This window comes from Mycteria americana, chromosome 2, assembly GCF_035582795.1.
Source record: "Mycteria americana isolate JAX WOST 10 ecotype Jacksonville Zoo and Gardens chromosome 2, USCA_MyAme_1.0, whole genome shotgun sequence".
Lineage (NCBI taxonomy): Eukaryota > Metazoa > Chordata > Aves > Ciconiiformes > Ciconiidae > Mycteria > Mycteria americana.
Window position 1 is genome coordinate 137,894,314 of NC_134366.1, and position 20,836 is coordinate 137,915,149.

Consider the following 20,836-nt stretch of genomic DNA (forward strand, 5'->3'; position numbering starts at 1 on the left):
TTTATTGTTTGTTGCAAGGTGTGTGCTCTAACTGTTGAACATGGTATCAAGTGAAACATTGAATTTAAAAATCATAAGATAAGTGTCATTTTAAATGCTGCAATCAGTAAATAATATAACAAACAGTAAATAACATGACAAAATCCAAACTTTGTTACCTGTTCTTACTTGAAAACAGTTGATTCAACATATATTACAAAGCTGTTGCTTGGCCAGCCATTCTTTCTAATAGTGTTTTGCATGTGAAGAGATTCTGAGTGTTCTGTTTTGTAAAATTAAATTGAAGTGGAATCAATTTTTTTCTAATGGTTGTAGTTGCTGAAAGCAAAAAAGGGGATGGAGGAAGAATAAACATGGGGAAGAAAGAATAGTGTGAAGTAAAAAATCGTTTATAGCAAAGTAGAAAGGGAACAACTGCTTTTAAAGAAAGGTAACTCTTCCAATACTTGTAGTACTCAAAATTAGATTTGGAAAGCCTTGATAAAAATGAGAGGAGAGAGAGATTGAAAACAAAAAAATAAATAAAAGCACCTCTAAACAGCTGTTCAGCCCGCCTACAATTTCAAGTATCCCATTTGTCTACTTTGATTGCTGTCATAACAAATTACATGACAGAGCTTTCATCAGGTAAAATTACAAATACTGCAGTAAATGCTGTGACTGCCCTGCAAACAAAGGAGAGCTTCAAGAAGTCCAAGTCAGATGCTACTAGCAATGACAGCTTTTGTAATGCGTGTAGCAATTTTTAGCAAACCAAGAAGCTTATTAGCCATTGCTGTGATTCACAGGGTTACTGTGGCACACAATACCTTGAGTTTGCAAGTTCAGTGCTAGCTTAGACACATCACTAGTAGCTGCAGCGCACCTGCTGACATCAAAAGTAGTGCTCCCAGCTTCTCTTCTTGCGTTTTCTTTAATGACCCAGCATTCATGAAGACATAGTTCTTTGTATGTGAATATATTGCCAGTAAGTATTATTATATGTAGGACATTTTGACTATTAAGGTGGCGAAGATGAGAAAGAGGCAAAATGTAGGAAAGGCTATACTGCAAGAGAAGTGGTGGAGTGGGAGTCTATGGAGACTGAAAAGAATCCAGAACATGAGAAATTCAAAACCAGAAGAATTAATAAGAAGAGAAATCAGGGGTAATCCCCAGTTTATTACATCACACAGTAAGAATGCTGGAAAATAAATAAAAAAGAACTTAAAGGAGCATTTCAGCTGAAGGATGTCTCTCTGTTGCCATAAATAGCTACTAGATGCTTTGCATAATTAATGAGAACTGGGAGGGTGAGGGAGAGGCAAGTACTGTAAGAATATATCCAAATACCAAATAATAAAAAGAAAGTATGCCCATGAACAAAGATGAGGCAAGAAAGAGGAAAAATGCTAAATGTAAATATAAGGATCTGAGTTATCTTTGATATTAAATAATTTGAAGTCTATGGAGTTACAGTAAGTATGAGTTGACGTTGGAAGCTGTTGTATGTAATTCTGTATTCTGAGTCCTTATTACACTTACTGTTCTTTTTCTGTAGTGAGAAGGAGTGTTGGTTTAAGGTTAATATCTATTTTTGGAGCAAATTTGTCTTTTAACCGTTTGCTTTGTAGCTGTGAAAGTTTGGGCAATTTCTCTATGTTGTCTCTGTATTTACCTACTACTGCAATGATCTCAAGATAATACATACAATATTTCTTGCATAAACTAAATCCAAAACAAGAGGTGTTAAAATGACTCCTAAAACTAATTTCTAGTATCTACTGAATATATTCTCAAGTTGTAGCCTACAGGATTTCAGCTTCACGTTCTAAGAAAAATAAAAGTGCTATTTCAGGCTGACGAAGATATATTGTTTTTTTCTATTAAGATCCTTCCTGGTGATATCCTCTATTTTAACTTCAATAACCAGCCATGAACCTGGATTAATTTAACTGGTTTTATATCGCCAGACACTGAACTGAAAAAATATTAAGCTGTATTTTAAAATCAGCTCTTCTGATTGCCTGTTTAAAGCAGTCCATGTCTGAGCAAGAAACCTCAAAGAAGATATTGAAGAGTGAGTCTGAGCTGGGCCAAAGATAAACCCAGCAAAAAAGAGATAACCTTCAGACAGATGAGCTCCCTGGCCCAGATCATTGTGGGCCACACAAGCACTACTGCTAGCATAAGGATGGGAAGTATTAGTCAGCTGAAGTGGGAGACAGGCAGGTCTGACTCTTTCAGTGGCAGCACAGACTTAGTTTAGCTTAAACTGATTGTGAAACTGCTCCTTAAATCATCACTATCTTGGAACAATAGGCTGCACAGGAAGCACACTTAAAAGAGTTAAATCCTGGCTTCACGGCAGTGAAATATGAGTTTGGCCACTGATACATATAAAGCAAAGGTTTTGCTGGGAGGGAGTATGACCATGGGAAGAGAGATGGTGAGTCACCTTTGGAAGAATATATAAAAACGAGGATGGAAATGGTTAGCAAAATATTGAGATATTGAGCAGCTGAAAAAGAAATGAAAATTTAATAAGATATGTATGTATGTATGTGATGTTAAATGTATAAAGTTTATATGTTCCTGAGCAGTTGAGGTTACAATGTGCCTTTGTGACAGAAGGAGGAGTTTTGAACACAAGAAGGTTACACTTACTGGCTTACTGTTTTCTGGGTAACATTGATGTAGCCCAAGTTTCTTCTCTGTAAAGAAATGGTGTATCTTTGAAGTATCCAATAATGAAGGAATAAAATAGAAATGAAAAGAACTATAGTAATTTCATTGTTTTTAATTCTCTTCAGAGAAAGTTTACCATCCTGGGAATAATTAAATATAAATAAATATGCAAATAATAGGATTTTTCAGTTTTGATTTTTAACCAGATGCAAAGAGAGACAAATCCAATTGTGGCTTCAAAAAGGTTTCTCCCCTTATTTTATTAAAACCAGAAGTTATAAAGAGATTGTTTTCTTTTTAATGTGATGAGAATAAAAACTTGAAAAGATGTTGTAGATAAATAAGAATACAAAATTGTTCTTAAAGGCATAGTTCATAATAAAAAAGTGATAGTCACATATTTGTCCTTTCCAACAATGGTAAAGAACATACTTCTTTTTTCTCCCAAACATTCCTACATCACTGCAGAATTTTTAAATGTTATTGACTTTTAAATTTTCCTATTTTTGAAACTATAAATGCTGACATTGAAGTACCAAATTAATGTTGCATATAATCCTTTCTTAGTCTTCCTTCAAGTCTCTTCTGATGTGAAATTTCAGCTTTGTGATTGTTTAGAGAATTAAAGTATTGTCCAGTAGGCTGGAAAAAGTAACATTTGTATTATATAAAATTTGCATTTATTGTTATTGTTCATAAATCATTATTATAAATCATTATTTATGGTTTATGTAAAATGCAAATGAAGGATAACTAATTTTGTTCTCATACATAATCTTTTGCCTAACTAAACTCAGCTGAAAACATAAAGCTTCAAGATTAAGAAGATAAACCATACTTGCCATGTGCATGTTTTACAGTTTTTATGTAGAAACATTTCTCTCGTTGCTTCTAGATTTCTGAGCACCTGAAGGCAAATTAGCTGGTTTCATCTGCAAAACACTATAGAGATGGGTACATGTCTTGCATATGCCCTTACAGAGGAGTTACCATTCACTGTGGTAGTTCCCTGTTACAGTATAAAAAAGTAACTGTAACTGAGCATATATTTCCTTTGTCAAACATTGAACTGTGGACCAGTGTCCTCATTTCTCTCCTACACATAGAGAATACAGTCATTCCTAATTAATGCTTACTTGTGGAATTGTTTCCTCTAGCTCACCTGCCAGATCTCTAAAAGATTACTCCAGCACATCAAAATCAAATGCTTTTTCTTGATATATCAATTACTCTATATTTTATTTAGGATACTTGGAAGCTGACTGAATGGTTGTCATTTTTACATATACAAAGGAACTTTATGTATCATTTCATTTCTATTTCTGACTCTTAGTTAGTTAGTTAGTGTATATATGACCATAGGCAAATGTGAATTAATGACTGTGGAGAGACAATTCCTCAGAATGTCACGGATCACTATCACCTAACTGCAGAAGTACTCTAAGTAATGTTTGGGATGGTGGAGACTTGGCAAGGTGTCTGACAATAGTTTGCAGACCTATTGCTCTATTTGGCTGTATGGGGAAATGTATCTTTGTGGGGGATTTTATCAAATGTTTTTCATGCTTACTTGGATGCCCTTAGAGGGAGAGAAAAATCTTTTGACATATTTGAGTATTTCTGAGAGGAACTCATTTTCCTGATGTTTTTCAGGAAATGGATAGCAACTGGGTTATGTCAGTCACAAATAATTAGGCTGAATTTATCATTGTGGTTTTTTATGAATACTCACATAATGATCTGATAGAAATACTTGTTTTGTGAAATTTGCTCTAAATATATGTCTAGTTACCAGAGACAAAATATTGTTAAGATCTAGCTGCTGAGCAGCAGTTATTTTTTCATCTTTGAATATTGTTTGTCTATTGATGTGTTCCAAAGCATTGATGAAAAGGCTTGAATAATGTATTTGCTTAATGAATCAAAACTCTTCTGTGAAAACTTCCAAATTCTATAAACATTGTAATTATACCACCAGTGCCTTGGGTATTCTGTTTCTGATAATTTGTTCTTTAGAATTTGTTTGGATTATATTGGTTTGGTTTATTTATATTGGACATAATTTCTAACTTGTAAATGAGCAATAATTTGGCAATATTTCACATTATATTGAATCTTCACATAGATAAATGTTTCATAAGTAGGTGATACCTGAACAGAACATTAAATAGATGAGAGACTTTCACTGGTGTGATGGGAAGTTATGTTAGCTGCTATGGGTATTTACTCAGGGTGCTTTTTGAAAGAGTTATGAGAAGGTCTACAAACCAAGCTGCTCAGGTGATAGGGAATAGTAAGAGTTTTTGACAGCTGGGAGAGCTTCTTGCTCAGGACTGTTTTGGGGTACTCATCTAAAAGGGAACGTTAAGTGTACATAGAGAATTGAAAATGTCATTTGGGAGCTGAAAAAAGTATTTCTGTGGATTTGCTGAAGTATTACCCGGTGTTACAAACTGTTTCTTGTATTTTGGGAAACTGAAGGGGTGCTGCATCTGGAGGAATGCAGTTGACTTGATATGACATCATTTTACGGATGAGCAAATGTGTCTGTACATTAGTTTCAGAATAATATTTGTATCCATGATAATGAGAGTGATAAATTACTAAGTTTTGAAAATTTCTTTGAGCACATCGATGACCTCTCTTGATAACTTTCAAAGTAGCTGGAACTTCAGTTTTTCTTTCAACTATTGGTAGAGCAAGACTCATCCATTAAATCTGCATTCACTTAGAAAAATCTTTGTACAGTCATATCATAATATCAGAATTCATTTAATTCATGTACATTACCATATTTCAGGAACTCTAAAACAGATGAAGAAAAGGTGCTGAGAAGGTAAGACACTGTGTTAACAGCAAGAGATCTTAACCTGCCTCTCATGTTCAAGCTTATTTACAAGTTCAGTCATATTAGATTATATCAGCTTGGCATTGCTCAGTTAAATAAGAAAAAAAAAAAAAACCACAGAAAGGCAGTGATTACTTGGCAAATGGAATACATTTTTTTAAAAAATCCAAAATCATATATTTAATGTGGTAACACATACTATTAAGAATCATATTTTGATAATATATTAGGAATGCTTTTCTGAATACATACTTGAATATTCTGCTATAATACTAGTTTTGAAAAACTTTGATTCTTGTGTCCTGAGAGAAGCAAAATTACACTAAGTTTTAAGGTCCTTAAAAGCAGCAGTGGTGAGTTGTATATGGGGTATCCTTCCATCAATGTAAAAATGATGTCTTGCTAACTTTTATTTCTGATATGTTGATAAACATCTTTTTTTTTTTTTTTTCTTCTGGTGCTTTAGTCCTGTAGCAACATGTTCATATTCTGAATTGTTAGTGATGCTTAAATACCTAATGCTTTTACCCGTTGGGGTACGATTCTGGGAGATGGGCTGAGCCTAACTGAATATGATAAGTTTATTACATTAAAGAAGGTGGTCCTGCTTCCTCCTCTGTTCCTCCACACAGGGCTGTACGCTCCTCTTGTTTCCTTTAAACTGATTTTAATGCTTGTATGACCCCTTGGTGTGCCAATGCAGCTCACTAAGCCAGATGCAAAAGATTTCAGTAATAACATAATATTTTTCCCCTGAATGAGCTCACACCAGGGTCAGATAAGAATCAAGCACCAATATCACTGGGAACGGTAGAAAGGGGAAAGACCACAGAAATAAGTGGGACTTTCTCTATCACCGGGAACAAGCTACTGGATTACAGAACTGCACCCTTAGGGACTGCTGGTTAGCACCTTGGAGTTTGACCTCATTCATCCACTGCCTGAGCTAATAGTATTTCAGGGTCAGTGAGCTTTGCTAGTGTGCCTGAAGACTGAAAACCATGAACCACTGGGCCTTTTTGTGTTGACCTAACTTTCGTCTTAGTGCCATGCTGCCAGATCTCCTCTGCTGTATATTGTTGAAGGTGCTTTCAGTTTAGACTTCTTAATTTTTTTTTATTTTCTCTGTTCCTCCTGTTGATATGGTTTGTACTGCAAGTTTGACCTCATTTCATTTTTAGGTTATCTATCAGTCAAACTGCCTGCAGTCTAGGAATTTAGTACAGATGGTTCTTTTTGAGAAAGAAAATATACTGAATTAGTAATTTATCTTTGGTGATATGATGTACTCTTTTCTGCTGCCTTCTTCCAGCATATGACGATTGTGCTTCCTAAGGTTTTGTGTTTCCTTCATCCTTGTTTTTTTACAACTGTTTGAGGAACATTTGCTATCTGATGTTGAACTGGCTTTCCATTCTAGGATCTCTGCCTCCCTCTCAATTGATAGAATTGCTTTGAATGGTTAGCCTGAAGTTTTTATACTCTGCAGAGGATGACATACAGCAGCCGCCAGGGGATGTGGTTCACATTTTGTTCCACCGCTGTGGACTCCAAAGTTAAACACGTCTCAAGATCTACAGGGGTTTCACAGCTCTCATATTAAGCAGCTAAAACCTCAAAGAGAGAAATTTGCAATATTTTAGATAAATTTCCAGCCTGTGGAGTCAATGGCAAATTTGACTTGAGTTCAATGGAGTCATGATTAACCGTAGTATGTCTTGAGAAGCAGAATTGTCAGGTAACATTCTCTGATTTGTTTACAAGATGGTTTTATAGTTCTGAAATGAGATCTTCTGGAGAAATGTGTGGTTCTAATTCATATCCAGAAGATAAAGCAGTGCTGTGTAAAAGCAAATGTATCTCTGTGATGTATAAGATAGTAGGCGTGAGCTAACATTATATGAACTAACATGCTGCAATTCTTGATTTATTATTTAGGCAATAATCTTGTCCTGCAGTATTCAGTGAAAGGGGAGCAACCACATGTATTATATGCACCACTAGGTTATTTTCCATTTCAGTCAGCTCTCTGTCTTGTATTGCAGTATGCTTGTGCAAGCATTGTGGCAAAACCAAAAACCTTCTGATTTTCTCTTATCCAAACCAAAAGCATGAGCAAACATAACCTGATAGTGCACTGAACTGATTACACAAAAGGTTACACAAAACAATCTAACAGAATAAGCGGCACCTGTACAACACCCCCAACTACACAGGTTTTTCAGTAACCAAAAGTTCCTTTAAAAAGCATTTACTTCTCTTCAGTAAAAAAAATATTGGAAAACTGTGTGGTTTATTTTGAACTTTATTACCTGGCTAATCTATTGGATGTGTGGGATGGTTTTGACATACCTGCTAGTTTATCTGCTTGACCCAGATGGAGAGATAAAATTATATTTAAAAATTTTGTTCTACCCTCTCTCAAAAGACGTCAGTGGTATGAATTTAATCAATGAGTGAGGAAGAGCATGTACTGTCAGCTGTGATGCCATTGGTATGCTGATGGTATCCAGCTCAGTGTCTGCTTCTCTGAGTGTAGACAGTGCAGTCTTCCAGATGTCCCAGTGTCTGGCCAGAATAGGGATAGTGATACAAAACAGATGGTCTTGTCTCAGGACAAAGCAGAGTTGATGCAAGCTGATAGAGGATTGGAACTGGAAGAAACAGCAGAGCTTCAGTGCTATCTTATAGCAGCTTGGGTGCCATCTTATACTCATTCTTATCTTTGATTCACAGTTAGCAGAGGTAACAAGGAGAGCAGTTGCTCCTTTGCAGCTAGGCAGAAGTTTGAAGAACAGTAACAAAGATCCACAGTTTGTTTCTTCTGTCTTATTATTGAAGAGTTTTGGTGATTATTATAGAATTACTGTCTCAGTCAGGACCGTAATGCTCCTAGAGCTTACTATGAACTTTCACATACAACAAACTAAGTATCTTTTGCTAAATGTGCCTGTGCACACAGAGAGTTTAGAGATTTCTTTGCTTTCTTGCTGCCTGCCCAAACTGTCCAGTCTGAGATCACTCATATACAAGTCCCTAAATTAACTGGAACTTTGCTAACACAACAGCTTGGTCTGTGGCCAGGTGCATTTGGGTATAGTGCTTGACTGAAAAGCACTTTTTTTAAAATGGGAGATGCGCTAGTTTCTCAGTAGAAAATTTAAGCTGTACAAGCATCTTGCTTCTTACTTAGTGCGTTTCTCTCTTTATGAAGAAGATTCTTTGAAGGACAAGTAAGGTGTTTGACTACATTTGGAATTTGGTCATTTTAATTAAAAAAAGAAAAAGGGGGGGGGGGGAAGTTGGGGAAAGAGATCTGTTTCCACTGTAGGAATCCTTGATCTAGATAGGTTTATGGAAGAGAGCATACAGATGCTCTAGTAACTGGCACTCCAGAAATGCTTGTACTAATAATTTTTTGAAAGAAAGCTGTTAGAAGGTTCAGTGTTACTGGAAATGTTTGGCATAAGATTATTTTAATTTTTATGCTTTGCCTCAACTTTCATTTCAATAAAAGGTGTATGAATTTCCACTGGCCTCTTGACAAGCCAGCTAAGCTTAATCCTGCCAAGGGGCTGGTAGAGTAAATTAGGTGGATGCAAAGAAATACAAATGTGGCCCTCAGTGCAAAAACTGATTTGTACAAAGCTAAAGAGTTTAAAATCTTCTCTGACTGGCTGAAAATTCGCTGTAGTTCTTTATGTTTAGTGAGGTGTACTACTGAATTAATGAATTATTATTCATCATAGCTCATTTTTTTAAAACTTCATATGAATAGCATGCAAATTATCAGTCTAATTCAAAATAGATTTAATAAAGAAAAATGTAAGTGGCAATGTAATGTGGAATTCAGTATTTTGGATATATGTTGTAAGGAACATCTGTACTACATTAACCAAATACACTTGAAAAATATTATGGCTGGCTCCTTTTGTTAGAAAATAAAAAAACAAACTGAAATTAAAAACAAAATGAAACCTTTTAAATATACATTCCTTTCTAATGCTTCGCTATTTTTGATATGATTGAAAAAAAGCTTACTGATTTAAACATGGTTTATTCTATTATTATGACAAAGCTTTTTTTGGTGGTTTTCCTTAAGAACATAGAGCTGGACTGAGGTCTGAATTGCATATTCAAATAAATATAGTGGTTGCATAAATAAATGACATCAGAATTGGAGCTGGTTAGAAATATTGATCAAAATTTGCTTTTAATTTAGAAGTTGTTTTACTTAAAGCTAAAGTGCAAAAAAAGAAAAAGTTTGCCAAGGAGAAACATTAAAAGACATTCCTTTAGATGCCTTCTGAAGTCCAGAATTTCTAGACCTTTTTGTGGTTCTATATTATTATTATAGTGCAAGTACTTTCGTACAATTATGACAGTTGCAGTAATGCATTATAGAATGTGATGTAACAAGTGAAATATTCTAAATTTTATTTTATTGGAAATGTAGAAGTAATTAACGTGCTCCAATCACTAGTAGATTCCTGTTATTGTAAAAATAAACTGTTTGAAATAATTCTTTAGCACTGAATGAAACTGCTTAGTTGATAGTTTAGACGAACGTGTTTGAAATCCCTATTGGTGTGGAGCAACAGTGGTTATGTAGTCAGTTATTGTTGCTGAACTAGTGGGTGAGCAGTGGTTATTTGGGGATATTAGATCATTTGTCCTAGGATTACCAGTAGGGAATGATAAGAGGGCATGATGCCTGTTCTTTTCAACTGTGGTTATGGACTTTCTGATTTAAATAAAATGAGACTATAACATCGCATTCAGTCAGTGGTTTTGGCAGTTGGAATATCCAAGACTTGTTTTATAAACTTCATCTGCCTGATTTGGAACAAGGGTCTGGAGCCCAGACAGGGCATCTTAGAGACACTCTCATCCCCTAAGTCAGTGCTCCGTCAGGCTTGCCTGCAAGTTTCTGTAGTAAACAAATATCCCACCTAGTGGAAAAAGGGAGAATAGGCAGGAGCCGTGTGGGCCAGTTCTTGGTGTAGTTGTCTAAGACACTGAAGTGTGCTCTAATGAAACTATAACATCTTCGTCAGAAAAGGCTACCTCCTGTGTTAATTCCAGTCCCAGCTTAAAATAAAATAGGAAGATGGAGAAAGTGAAGACAGATTCCTCTCACTCTTGCTGATTAAAAGTGAGAACTCTTATCAATGATTCATTGTATGTTTCAGTACCTGCAACCAATGCTGCTTTCTGTAGTCCCATGTTGGTTTTGTGTTTTTGACTGTGGTGTGGGATTCTACTAGATTGGCTCTGACAAATGATACAGGTAGAGGTGGACACGCAAACTCAAGGACTTAGCAGCATCATGTTTCAATTGGTTTTGCATGCGTCCATCAGTGGAAGCACAAACATTCAGGCAATTTATTGTCAACTTGAGATGCTTATAAAGTACGATGTCTTCAGAACATTGGGTTCAGGAATCTAAAATGGCTCTAAGGAGTGAAAGTCTCTTGATGGATTTACTTAGGATGATATTTGCATCAACAGTCTATGGCATGGGTCTGAACTGGGCCACATTCTGATATTTGAAGAAGTTAATAGGAAGACACATTCGAACATATGTACCAGACTAACAGCATTGTCTACTCCATGACATCGAAGTCGTAGATGAATAAGAAGAAACAAAGTGAGAGGTCTTGTAGCTAGTGTATTGCAGAAGATAACTTCAGTTTTGCTTCTGTTGAAGTAAATGATTAAACATAATTTTCAGGAGTGGAGCATTAGGTGTTCTAGATTAATGGTTCTTCTTTGTCTGGAAGCTTAATTCCTGCTTGTCCCAACAGTTCTTTTGGAATTAAGGTGGGATTTTTACTGGGCTCTCTTGATATTGGTAAGAAAATTTATCTAAAACAGAAAGGATTGGTTAACATAATAAGAAACATACAAGTATGACATATAAAGCAGCATAAATTCTTGGAACACAAGCAGAACTGCTGTTGACAGTAGGGTTTTGTTGGTTTGGTTTTTTGGGTTGATTTTTTGGGGGTTTTTTTGGAGTTTGGTTGTTTTGGGGGTTTGGTTTTTTTTTTTTTAAATGAGAGTAGTAGACCATATTAAGAGTCTGTGCTTCAGTCAACAATCCTTGACAAATCAATGCTGTGTACATGGAACACATCAATGTCTATCGTGATGTCAGAACAGTGCCTTGAGAAATTCATTGCTTCAGAGAAAGAGGCATTATTTTACTGGTGCATCGGAATTGACTGGTGGCCTGCAAGAACATAAATCAGAATTCATTATCTGAATTTTTTACTCTCACATGAAAACATTTAGTGCTTTTCTTAGCATTAGACTGAACAGACAAGCTCTGAACTGTCATAACTTCTCTAAAGATGAACCAGGACTCTTTCCAGCTTTGCACCTTATAGTTCTTGAATTACTCCTGGGAAATTACTACATGTTTTATAATGGGGGAAGGAGACAAAAGTGACTGGATCATATCAAACAATGTAGCACATAACCTGATTGTACGAGCCTTCTGTGCAACTGAACTTTCACTGCATTTAATAGGAGTTTTGTATAAAAGAGTTCTGTCCTGAAAGTGAATGGTGTTCGAGTCTTATCGGAGATGCTTGTAAGATGATTCCACACCCTCTCATCCCAAGACACTAACCAATCTTGCATAGTTTTTGGAATGCTTGGCATTAGTGCCCCTTTCCCTCTCCCCAGCCCTTCCTTCCCAAAAAGAAAGGAAGTAAATAATTACAAACAACATCCTATTTTAAAATATTACCTTGTTACTGGGCTATGTTTTTGTTTAGCTGAAATAGATACCCTTTTCCCCCTTCCCTTTTTGATGAAAATTGTCTATAAAAAATTCACAAAGAATTTAGCTTAGTGCAGCATTATTATTAATATAGAAAACATCTGGTTCTGTGCTACGCTATATTACACTTGTGATCTTTGTCTCACTTCTAAGTATTTTCATGTATTGTTGTTATGGCAATGCATGAAGATTGCAGCTGTGTGAATTTATTTTGGTGAATTGCTGATTTGAGAAAAATGGAAGCATTTTTTGTTTGTTCTGTAGGTAGGTTTTTTAATACACAGAACATACTTAATGGAAATTGCTATAGGACAAAGGTAGGGTCTTCACATACCCTATTGATGTAGAGAATTGTAGCAGAGAATTAACATTAAATCAAAGAAATACAGTGCGCAGTCATGCATTAAAATAACAAACTTTTATTAGCACAAGTGAGATTGATTTACGTGAACTTCCAGCCTATCACTGTACAAAGATAGGTAACAATTTTCTAAAGATTTGAGAAGTTTCACAGCATTCCTCTCTTCCATCACATAAGCAGTCATCAACTTGGCGTTTCTTTCTCTCTTTTCTCAGTGAATTACCTCATTGCTGCTCAATAAAATCACTGAACCGCTCAGCTGTATCATCACTAGTTGGTCTAGCAAAGAATACAAAGAAAGAGAAAAGATTCAGTGTTCCAGACCCTGTAACTGAATTGACTTCTCAATGAAATCCTTTTTTGCTAAGACTGATTCTTTCCGATGTTACATAGAAACATTTGAACCTTTGGAAACCTTTTTTTTTTTTTTTTTTTTTATTAAAATGCATTCTTGCATTCATTGTTTGTATTTATTTTAATAACATCCTTATTTATGAACAAATACTCTTCTGCAAGACATGCATCAATTGTTGACCAATATACACACACACACATTGTTTAGTACTAAAATTACTGTATGATTTATTGGCTTGTTTTTTTTTTTTTTTTTAAATTAAGGGCCTTCAGTAATGAATGTGATCAATCAGGAAGATTGCCAGATGGCACATAAACTTGCTCACAACTCAAAAATTCCCATCGAAAGTTATGGGTATTGGAAAACAGGCAGCTTCTCAAAGCCCAGTTGCAATATCTGCACTGTAAATTTGAGGCATCCAGAAGAAACTGAAATCATTCAATACTGAGGCAGAAGTGCAGTAATCAAAGTTAAATCAAACGCTGCAGTTACTCTTCAGATTTGGTAGATGGGGTTATACTTCTCTGTCTAGTTGGAGTATTAACAGCTTTTTGTAGCTTGCCATGGACAAATTCCATCCAATGCTGAATTAGATCAATGAAAATTCCTTGAGAAAAATTAACAATTGTATATGATGTAGGTTTGTTGTTTTTTTTTTAAATCTGCATTTTAGCGTGCACGTTACTGCTATTGGTCTAACAGCCTGCGACAATAAATCAGTACTGCATAGTATTCTGCCTACTTGTCTGTTAGCTACAACTATAGGCACCTCTGAAATCCATGTTTCTTGCACAAAGTTTCACTTAATTTTCTCTTGAGAGAAAAATGTTGGTAGTTGATTAAAAATGAAAAAGGCATGTTTTTGATATGCAGATTCAAATATAAGAGGTATGATAGAGGGCGGCCTATGCCATCGCTCTATTGAAACAGTCTTAGTCGTCAGAGAGCCAAAAGTTAATCAAGCAGAGAACAGTTGAAAACCTCATTTAAAGAAATCACATCTGTTTAGGGGGAAAAAAAACCTGAGGCATATGCTTCAATTTCATTTAAGTTGTAATCCATCCAGTGGTTTACATCTGTTAAAGAATATGGAACTTTTCACACCTCTTTAAAGCACAATTAAACTGTATTTATTTTAATACATAATGTGTTCCGAATATGTAATACCTTTTCTGAAATGACTCATAGATGATTGATTTCATAATTCTTTATCATATAGCCTTCCAAGTCCTTTAAATTAGTTTGTATATTAACCATAGATGAAATTTAAAGAAAAAGGTGTGGAAATGGTGTAAATCGATGCCAGAAGCTTCAGTGGAACTGTCAATTTATACCACCAAGCCAACAAATTTTGAGAGGGAGGAGAGTTTTCTTAAGTACTAAAATAAAACATTACAGATAAGAAAATCTAGTTCAAGGACTTCAGTCACAAAAATTTCATTTAAGGTTAGCCTTGCTGTTCTTGGATGTTGCTTATTAAAATGGGTGTCTCCCAAAAAAAGTGTTGTTAATGTGGCATAATCCTGACAACCTGACCATACTGCCCACAGTTTGAAGCACAGTGGTAAGAGTAGTGTCTATGAACTATAGAGGACAACCAGAAATATTTCAGGTAATGATTCGGGAGGTTGTATATCACTCTTGTGTGTATGAAGAGCAGCCTGGTACTCCACTGTGTATCTATAATGACTACTTGTGTATTTTAAATTCTAATTGAACATTGCCTCTTCTGATTTTAAAGTTCTGTGTGACTTTTCCTCATCTGATGTTGGGATTTAAAGTCTGCCTTTATGCACTTTCTGCTCCACTTAGATCCTTTAACATCAGGTTTCTTTTGTAAACATAAATATATGAAAATAATGTGTACACATTATCTGAAAGACATTTTAATTAGATGATCACATACTGTATACCATAAGCCACATGCATCAGTCAGTACATGGAATAGTTGGTGCTCATTTAATAGCAGCTAGTCAGTGTTTTGGTTGTTTACCTTTCAGCTAGAAACTAACCAAATTATAAACAACTGAAAACTGGGCTTTATGGATACATTGAGTATACAGAACTTGCTTATTTTATGTTAGCAAAAAATATACAGATTATCCCTAAAGAATGTCCTGACTGTAAACCCAAGAGAATTCATTTACAGTCTAACTGAGATACACTATTCCAGTGTAAATTCTCTGAGAGCCTCAGCTGTCTTCCTGCAAAATGGGAATGTTTTTACAGTAGTAGAAAATCCAGTTATTATTATGAGTTGCCCAAATATTACAGCAATATGGTGGGTATAAGTATGCACATTGTGGTCTCTTTCAATGTGATATATGTATCCATTTCACATTTCCTGGGTTTAGCAGAGCACTTTTATTTTAGCAATATTTTTTCATTGCTAAGTGCATAGACGATGAAAAAAATTAGAGGAAGAGCATACACTAAAAAAAATGAATTTTCTCTTCGATATGCCCTATGTCAAATGGAGCTATTGGACAGCATCTCTTGATGACAGGTTTTTTATGAATGAATCAGAGAAATAATGAAAAAATATGCAGCACTATTTGAAGTGGAAATGATACTGAATATTTTTCAAGGAACCCCTTGTAAGAGAGTGACAATATATATAAATAAACATCCTCTCAAATGTCTTTTCCTATTATTATACAAGTAACCGTGTGTGTTTTCTTCCTGATTTTTTTGAGTTGCTCCATTCTTTAGTGATTTTATAGGTGAAGCACCTTTTTTGCTACAAAATTTAATTGTGTGTTCATCCAGTCATTCTGTCTTATTGCAGAGGATCTTGATGATCTAAGAATGGAAGGAGTAACAAGTGTGGTGTCTTCTGGGAGCAAATTCAATCAAACTCGAAGTGCTTATACGGCTGAGCCTCAAGCAAAGGTCACATTGAATATCTGCGCAAGATGTGCCAGGTAAAAAGCAAAACAAAACCAGATCATGCTAACCAACACATTCTTTTCCCCAGGTTTTCAGCTATGTATTGTGCTTACGGGCCAGGTGATGACCTCTCCTGTGCTAAACAAAAAATAATTAGCTACTGGCTACCCTATGACCTCTGACATTTGGGTTGTGCAACTTATGTTTATGCTTGATATGTCACATCAACAATGAATCAAAGAACATAGTTAGTCTTAGGCCTTACTTCACAGCTTGAAACTATTTTAAGCCTTTCTGTCTCTGAATTTCATTAGTTATTTGAGCTTCTGTGGTTTTTCAGGGGATGAATCAGGGAATTTAAAGGTTCAAATCCAATTTGAAAAGCACCTGTATAAATGGAGATTTAGTTGCACAGGTGCAGTTCAGGATTTCAAATAGTTGCTTCTTAGCACTTTATAATCTCATCCTGTTTCACCTCTGAGAAATAATTTAATCAGGTTGAACCCCATTTGGTTTTGACAGCTGGAAATAATTCTTGCATTTACAGTATGAGGGCCAAATAAATAGGTTGGTATTCCTGTAGCCAAGTCAACTTGAGAATGCAACACTAACAGAAACCCCTTAAATTTCCTAGATGCATTCTTCTATGTAGACAAAAGCTCATTTGGAGAAAGGATTTAAGCCTGTTTAAATGACAAAACTAGCCTTCTCACCCTTCTGTTAATGGTTCAGATTAGCAAGAACAATACAGAGGCATGCCAATTTTATCTGCCTGCCTTTGCCAATGGCTGCTCTATTGTGTAGTTTGAGAGGGGATTAGCCGCCTGTAAATAAAAAGCAACCTGTGGTGAAATTAAGTCAAAAGTTTGGCCATATGCCACCCTACGTTTCTACTTTTTTCCCATTTTGCTTGTAAATTACTACTTTTAAAAGGCACTTATGTAGGAAGAGGGGCTTCACAACATTTTCTGATGCTCTGGGAGCATAACTACAGGCATACTGAATAACCCATGCAATAGCATCTCTTTAGCAGGGTTGAGAAGCCTCAGGGAACTTCAGCTCACAGTACTGTCAGAGCAACAGTGACTGGATGGCCTTGTAATTCTAGAGAGTTTTGCTGTCAGCGGTGTGGCCTTATGCTTTAAGAAAAGAGCAAACACGCTAGTCAGGGGATTCTTCCCAAGTCACTAGAAACAAATTGCTTATGTTGTAAAATGTTTCCAAACAACTAGCTACGTGAAAGCGTGGCACCTTTTTTCAACTGGCATTGGTTGTCCATGGATTAACAAGTAGAAAGGTTAGGAAAATAGAAATGTTACGTTTTCTATGTGGTCTTTTTGAATTTACATAAAATCTTGTATGGATTACTATGAAGGTTAATTAAATTTTAAATTCCCTAAAGTAGCTGCTAACAGCAGGTGCCAAGATGCTATATATTCTCTCAGTCCTGCACACCAGGGAACAAACAGCTCAGATTCTGAGCCAAACCTAGCAACCTTGGCTATTGCTATTGTCCTCTGACTGGCTGTACTATATGACTCTGCAGTCTAAAATACGAGTTGTGAGAGAAAGATCTCATAAAATCCCCTTTTGTCATTTCACTTAGTAGAGAATGCAAAGCAGTGCTTTATTTCACCTATACACCTTCATTTCATTCCCTACCCTGTTTAATGAAGTTGGTGAGGAACTGGATGATACCTGCTTGACTGTGGTTCTTTTCACTCTTGTTGCAGTTTAGCAGTTTCTTTAAACTTTGGAGGAATTAAAAAAAATAAACCCTCTCATCAGTAGCAAGGGAAGTCAAAAGAGAGAAATAGGTATTGCTGTTGTATTCAGTAGTGAGGAAACCAGCATTTATTCTTCAAGATGACAAAGTTTATCTTCTTTTGGAGCATTCCTTTCTTACTGAGGCTAAGGACACCCTTCCTCTCTTACTTCAAGACAGAGTTATTAGTGCAGTTAGCTCTCTCTTTCAGTACCTCCACAGCGGATTTGTCCAGTGCCTTTTTGCAGCAGTGAAGCAGTGGGTAGAGGGAGTTGCATGAAGCAAGTGGCTTCAAGAACATGAAGATAGGTTTTTTGCTGTTTGGTTCCAAGAGCAATTCAATTTTCTGTTACTCAGTGATCTAGCCCTTGAAAATACTGTGCTATAAAATCACAGCCTGAGTATTTAGGTCATCTCTATGAAAGTTTCTCAGTGTTGGCATTTATCTCCATTGTTATGACAAAGCCTAGTATTTATTGTAAGGTCATAATACAGAACTTATTAGTATTAGTATTATATTAGTATTAGTATATTTATTTGTCGTATAAATGATTTTTTTCATATTCTCTCCTCTAAGTAGTCTTGTGTACTGTACAGTTTATGTATAAATACTATGGGATTTGATTGTAGGCACACCTGAATACAATTGAAAAATAAGTCAGTATAAGTTGTTGTTATGCGGACTTTTGGTTACAATTAAACAGGTGTCTTTCCTCTTAGTTTTACCCATTTTTTGATTCTATAAAGTGATTTGAAATGAATGGAGCTATTAATGGCAGTGGGTGTCCTGTTGGTAATAGGGCTTGTCAAATAAGATTGCCACATCAGGTTTGCTGAAGGTATTTTGGCTGTCTGTAGGAGGAGTATGACTTTTTACTTGAAATTTGTTTGGTGGAGTTCCAAATGTTAGGAAACATGCTTCTTGGCTCAGACAAAAAGTTTAATTTTACTCTTGCATTTGCATAATGTAGTTCTTTCACCTTGCTGTATTTTTTAAAAAAAATGCCCTGCTCTGATTACTGTCCAGTCAATTTACCTTCTATGATACCTCCTCCAGAAGGTTCCTCACTTCCTTGGACATTTTGGGGCTCTTCTGAGAGGGATTTATTTAAGCAATTGAAGGAGTTCCTCAGTACTATCTTTAACTTAATTTGGCTTAATATTTTGGGTCTCACTTGGAAAGGACAAATAGTCTTATTGAAGTTTCACCCTACTTCTTCATTAAAATTGTGTGTAAGTTTTAGACCTTCCTGCTCCTAGGATTACATTTTCTTGCCCTAGCTCATTAGAGCTTCCTCATTATTTGAGAATTGGAGAGAAGGTCTATGACTATGTGTAGGTTACTTTAGCCTGAGCAGTTGGAGCGCTGGTTTAATTCTGTATGCCCACTGAGAGCACCTGCAGTAGGATACAGTGCAGCAATATGTCTTATCTCTTCTGTGGTTTCTATGGCTTCCTACAAATGGGCTAAACATGGGAGTACAGTGACTTGTGAGAAGAATGGACTGAACCAACTGTTTCCCCCATGCTGAGATATTTGTCATCGAACTTCATTTAGCTCCAATTTAGCTCCTTCCTTTTGTACGGCTCAAATATATGAGAAAATCGGGACCCAAATTCTAGAATGTAATAATAGGAGGACAATGCTAGCAGCTTCTGGTTCCCTCTTTCTCTGTCAGTACAGCCTTACTCCTTTACTAGTAACTGGCATTTAGTTCAAGCTAGTATTAAATATCCTGTGTAGCTGGTTTTCTCTGACTGTCACTAGGCTGTTACTCTGCACAGTAATGGTTCTTCCCTTTGAACTCCCTTATTATATTTCTGATGCAATGTTTAACACAGTGTCAGAGGACAATCTTAAAAAAGAATGCCAAATAGGAGTGACTATAATTAGAGACAAAAATCTACTTTGTTACAAGGCAAATTAAATCCATTTTATATTATGGGGGAAGCCTGCAATGCTGTTGAGGCTCTGCATTTAGCAAAACATTCTCCCTTGCCTTAAGTCTCTTAGACAAAAGTAAGAGATTTTTCATGAATCATAAGAAATGAGACTGAAAATGGACGTAATTTGAACTAGAATAAAATCCCCAAACTTTAAGGTCTTTTTAGAAAATGGTGTATAACCTTCAATGCTGATAATTTCACCAATCATCTTCAAATAATAGATAGATAGAGTTATCACAGCCCAGGTCAGTAATTTTAATAAAAGGTAAAGTTCGCTACCCAGGCATCTAGGAGGTAAAGATGGGGAATTCTTTCAAGCTATCACACCAAGTTGGTTTTTACAGCATATGATTAAAAAAAACCAAAAAAATCCCCCCAAACCCAACCAAATAAAAAACTCCTCAAACCCCCAAAAAACAGAGAGAGAAAGAGAAATAAAAGGAGGGGTTAATTCTCCTGGAGTATAAATTGTTTTGTAGATTGGAATATAGCTGTAAGAAACAGAGAGCTTACTGTTTTCTGTATAGATGTTTCACACACGATGAGCGAAATGCAGATGGATAACAGCTTTAAGAGGTTTTTCAAATGGGAAAGTAGCTACAGAACAATGTTATTCCCATAGCTGCTCTTGGACTACAGTGCAAGTTAAGCAGCATATTAAGTCATCTAAATAAAGGGGTGACATCATTCACAAGGTGGAACAAAACAAGGTTTATAGATACAGGAAAAAAGGCTACAAAACCCCCTGTATTTGGAAGGTTTGCTTTTTGCTATTTAGTCCGGAAAATTAGCAAAGATGCTTTTAGTACAACTGATCTGGATTTAGATCATTTGAGCAAAATTATTATAACAAAAATTCCTTCTTTATCTAAGGGCACAACTAGTCTGACTGACTTGGAGAACAGACTGACTCATTCTATAACACCATTTTGTGAATCCTTTCTCACATACAGGCAAAACAAATGAATTTCAGGTTTGGCTGATGAATCATAAGACACCCTCACACATAAGGAAAACTCATATGGGTTAAATAAAGATCTAAATGACAATTTGTAAAAGCCAAACAACACTTCCATATTTTCTCATGTATTGTGACTTGCACATCGAGCGTTTTGCAGGAATTTAATCAGGCATAAGGTATAAGATAATATTAATGTACTAGTGAATGAATTTTACGGGTTGGGGGTTTTGTTTTTGTTTTTTTGGTTTTGTTT

At 35.7% G+C, this 20,836-nt stretch overlaps 1 protein-coding gene across 1 annotated transcript in view; it reads left to right on the forward strand.

Moving 5' to 3' along the window:
• The window catches only part of C2H8orf34 (chromosome 2 C8orf34 homolog), a 174,369-nt gene that overhangs the window by 97,275 nt on the left and 56,258 nt on the right, over positions 1 to 20,836 (forward strand). Inside the window, exon 8 of the mRNA XM_075495726.1 lies at positions 15,810 to 15,945. Coding sequence (XP_075351841.1) covers positions 15,810 to 15,945 — 136 coding nt within the window. The remainder of the gene's footprint in view (positions 1 to 15,809; positions 15,946 to 20,836) is intronic.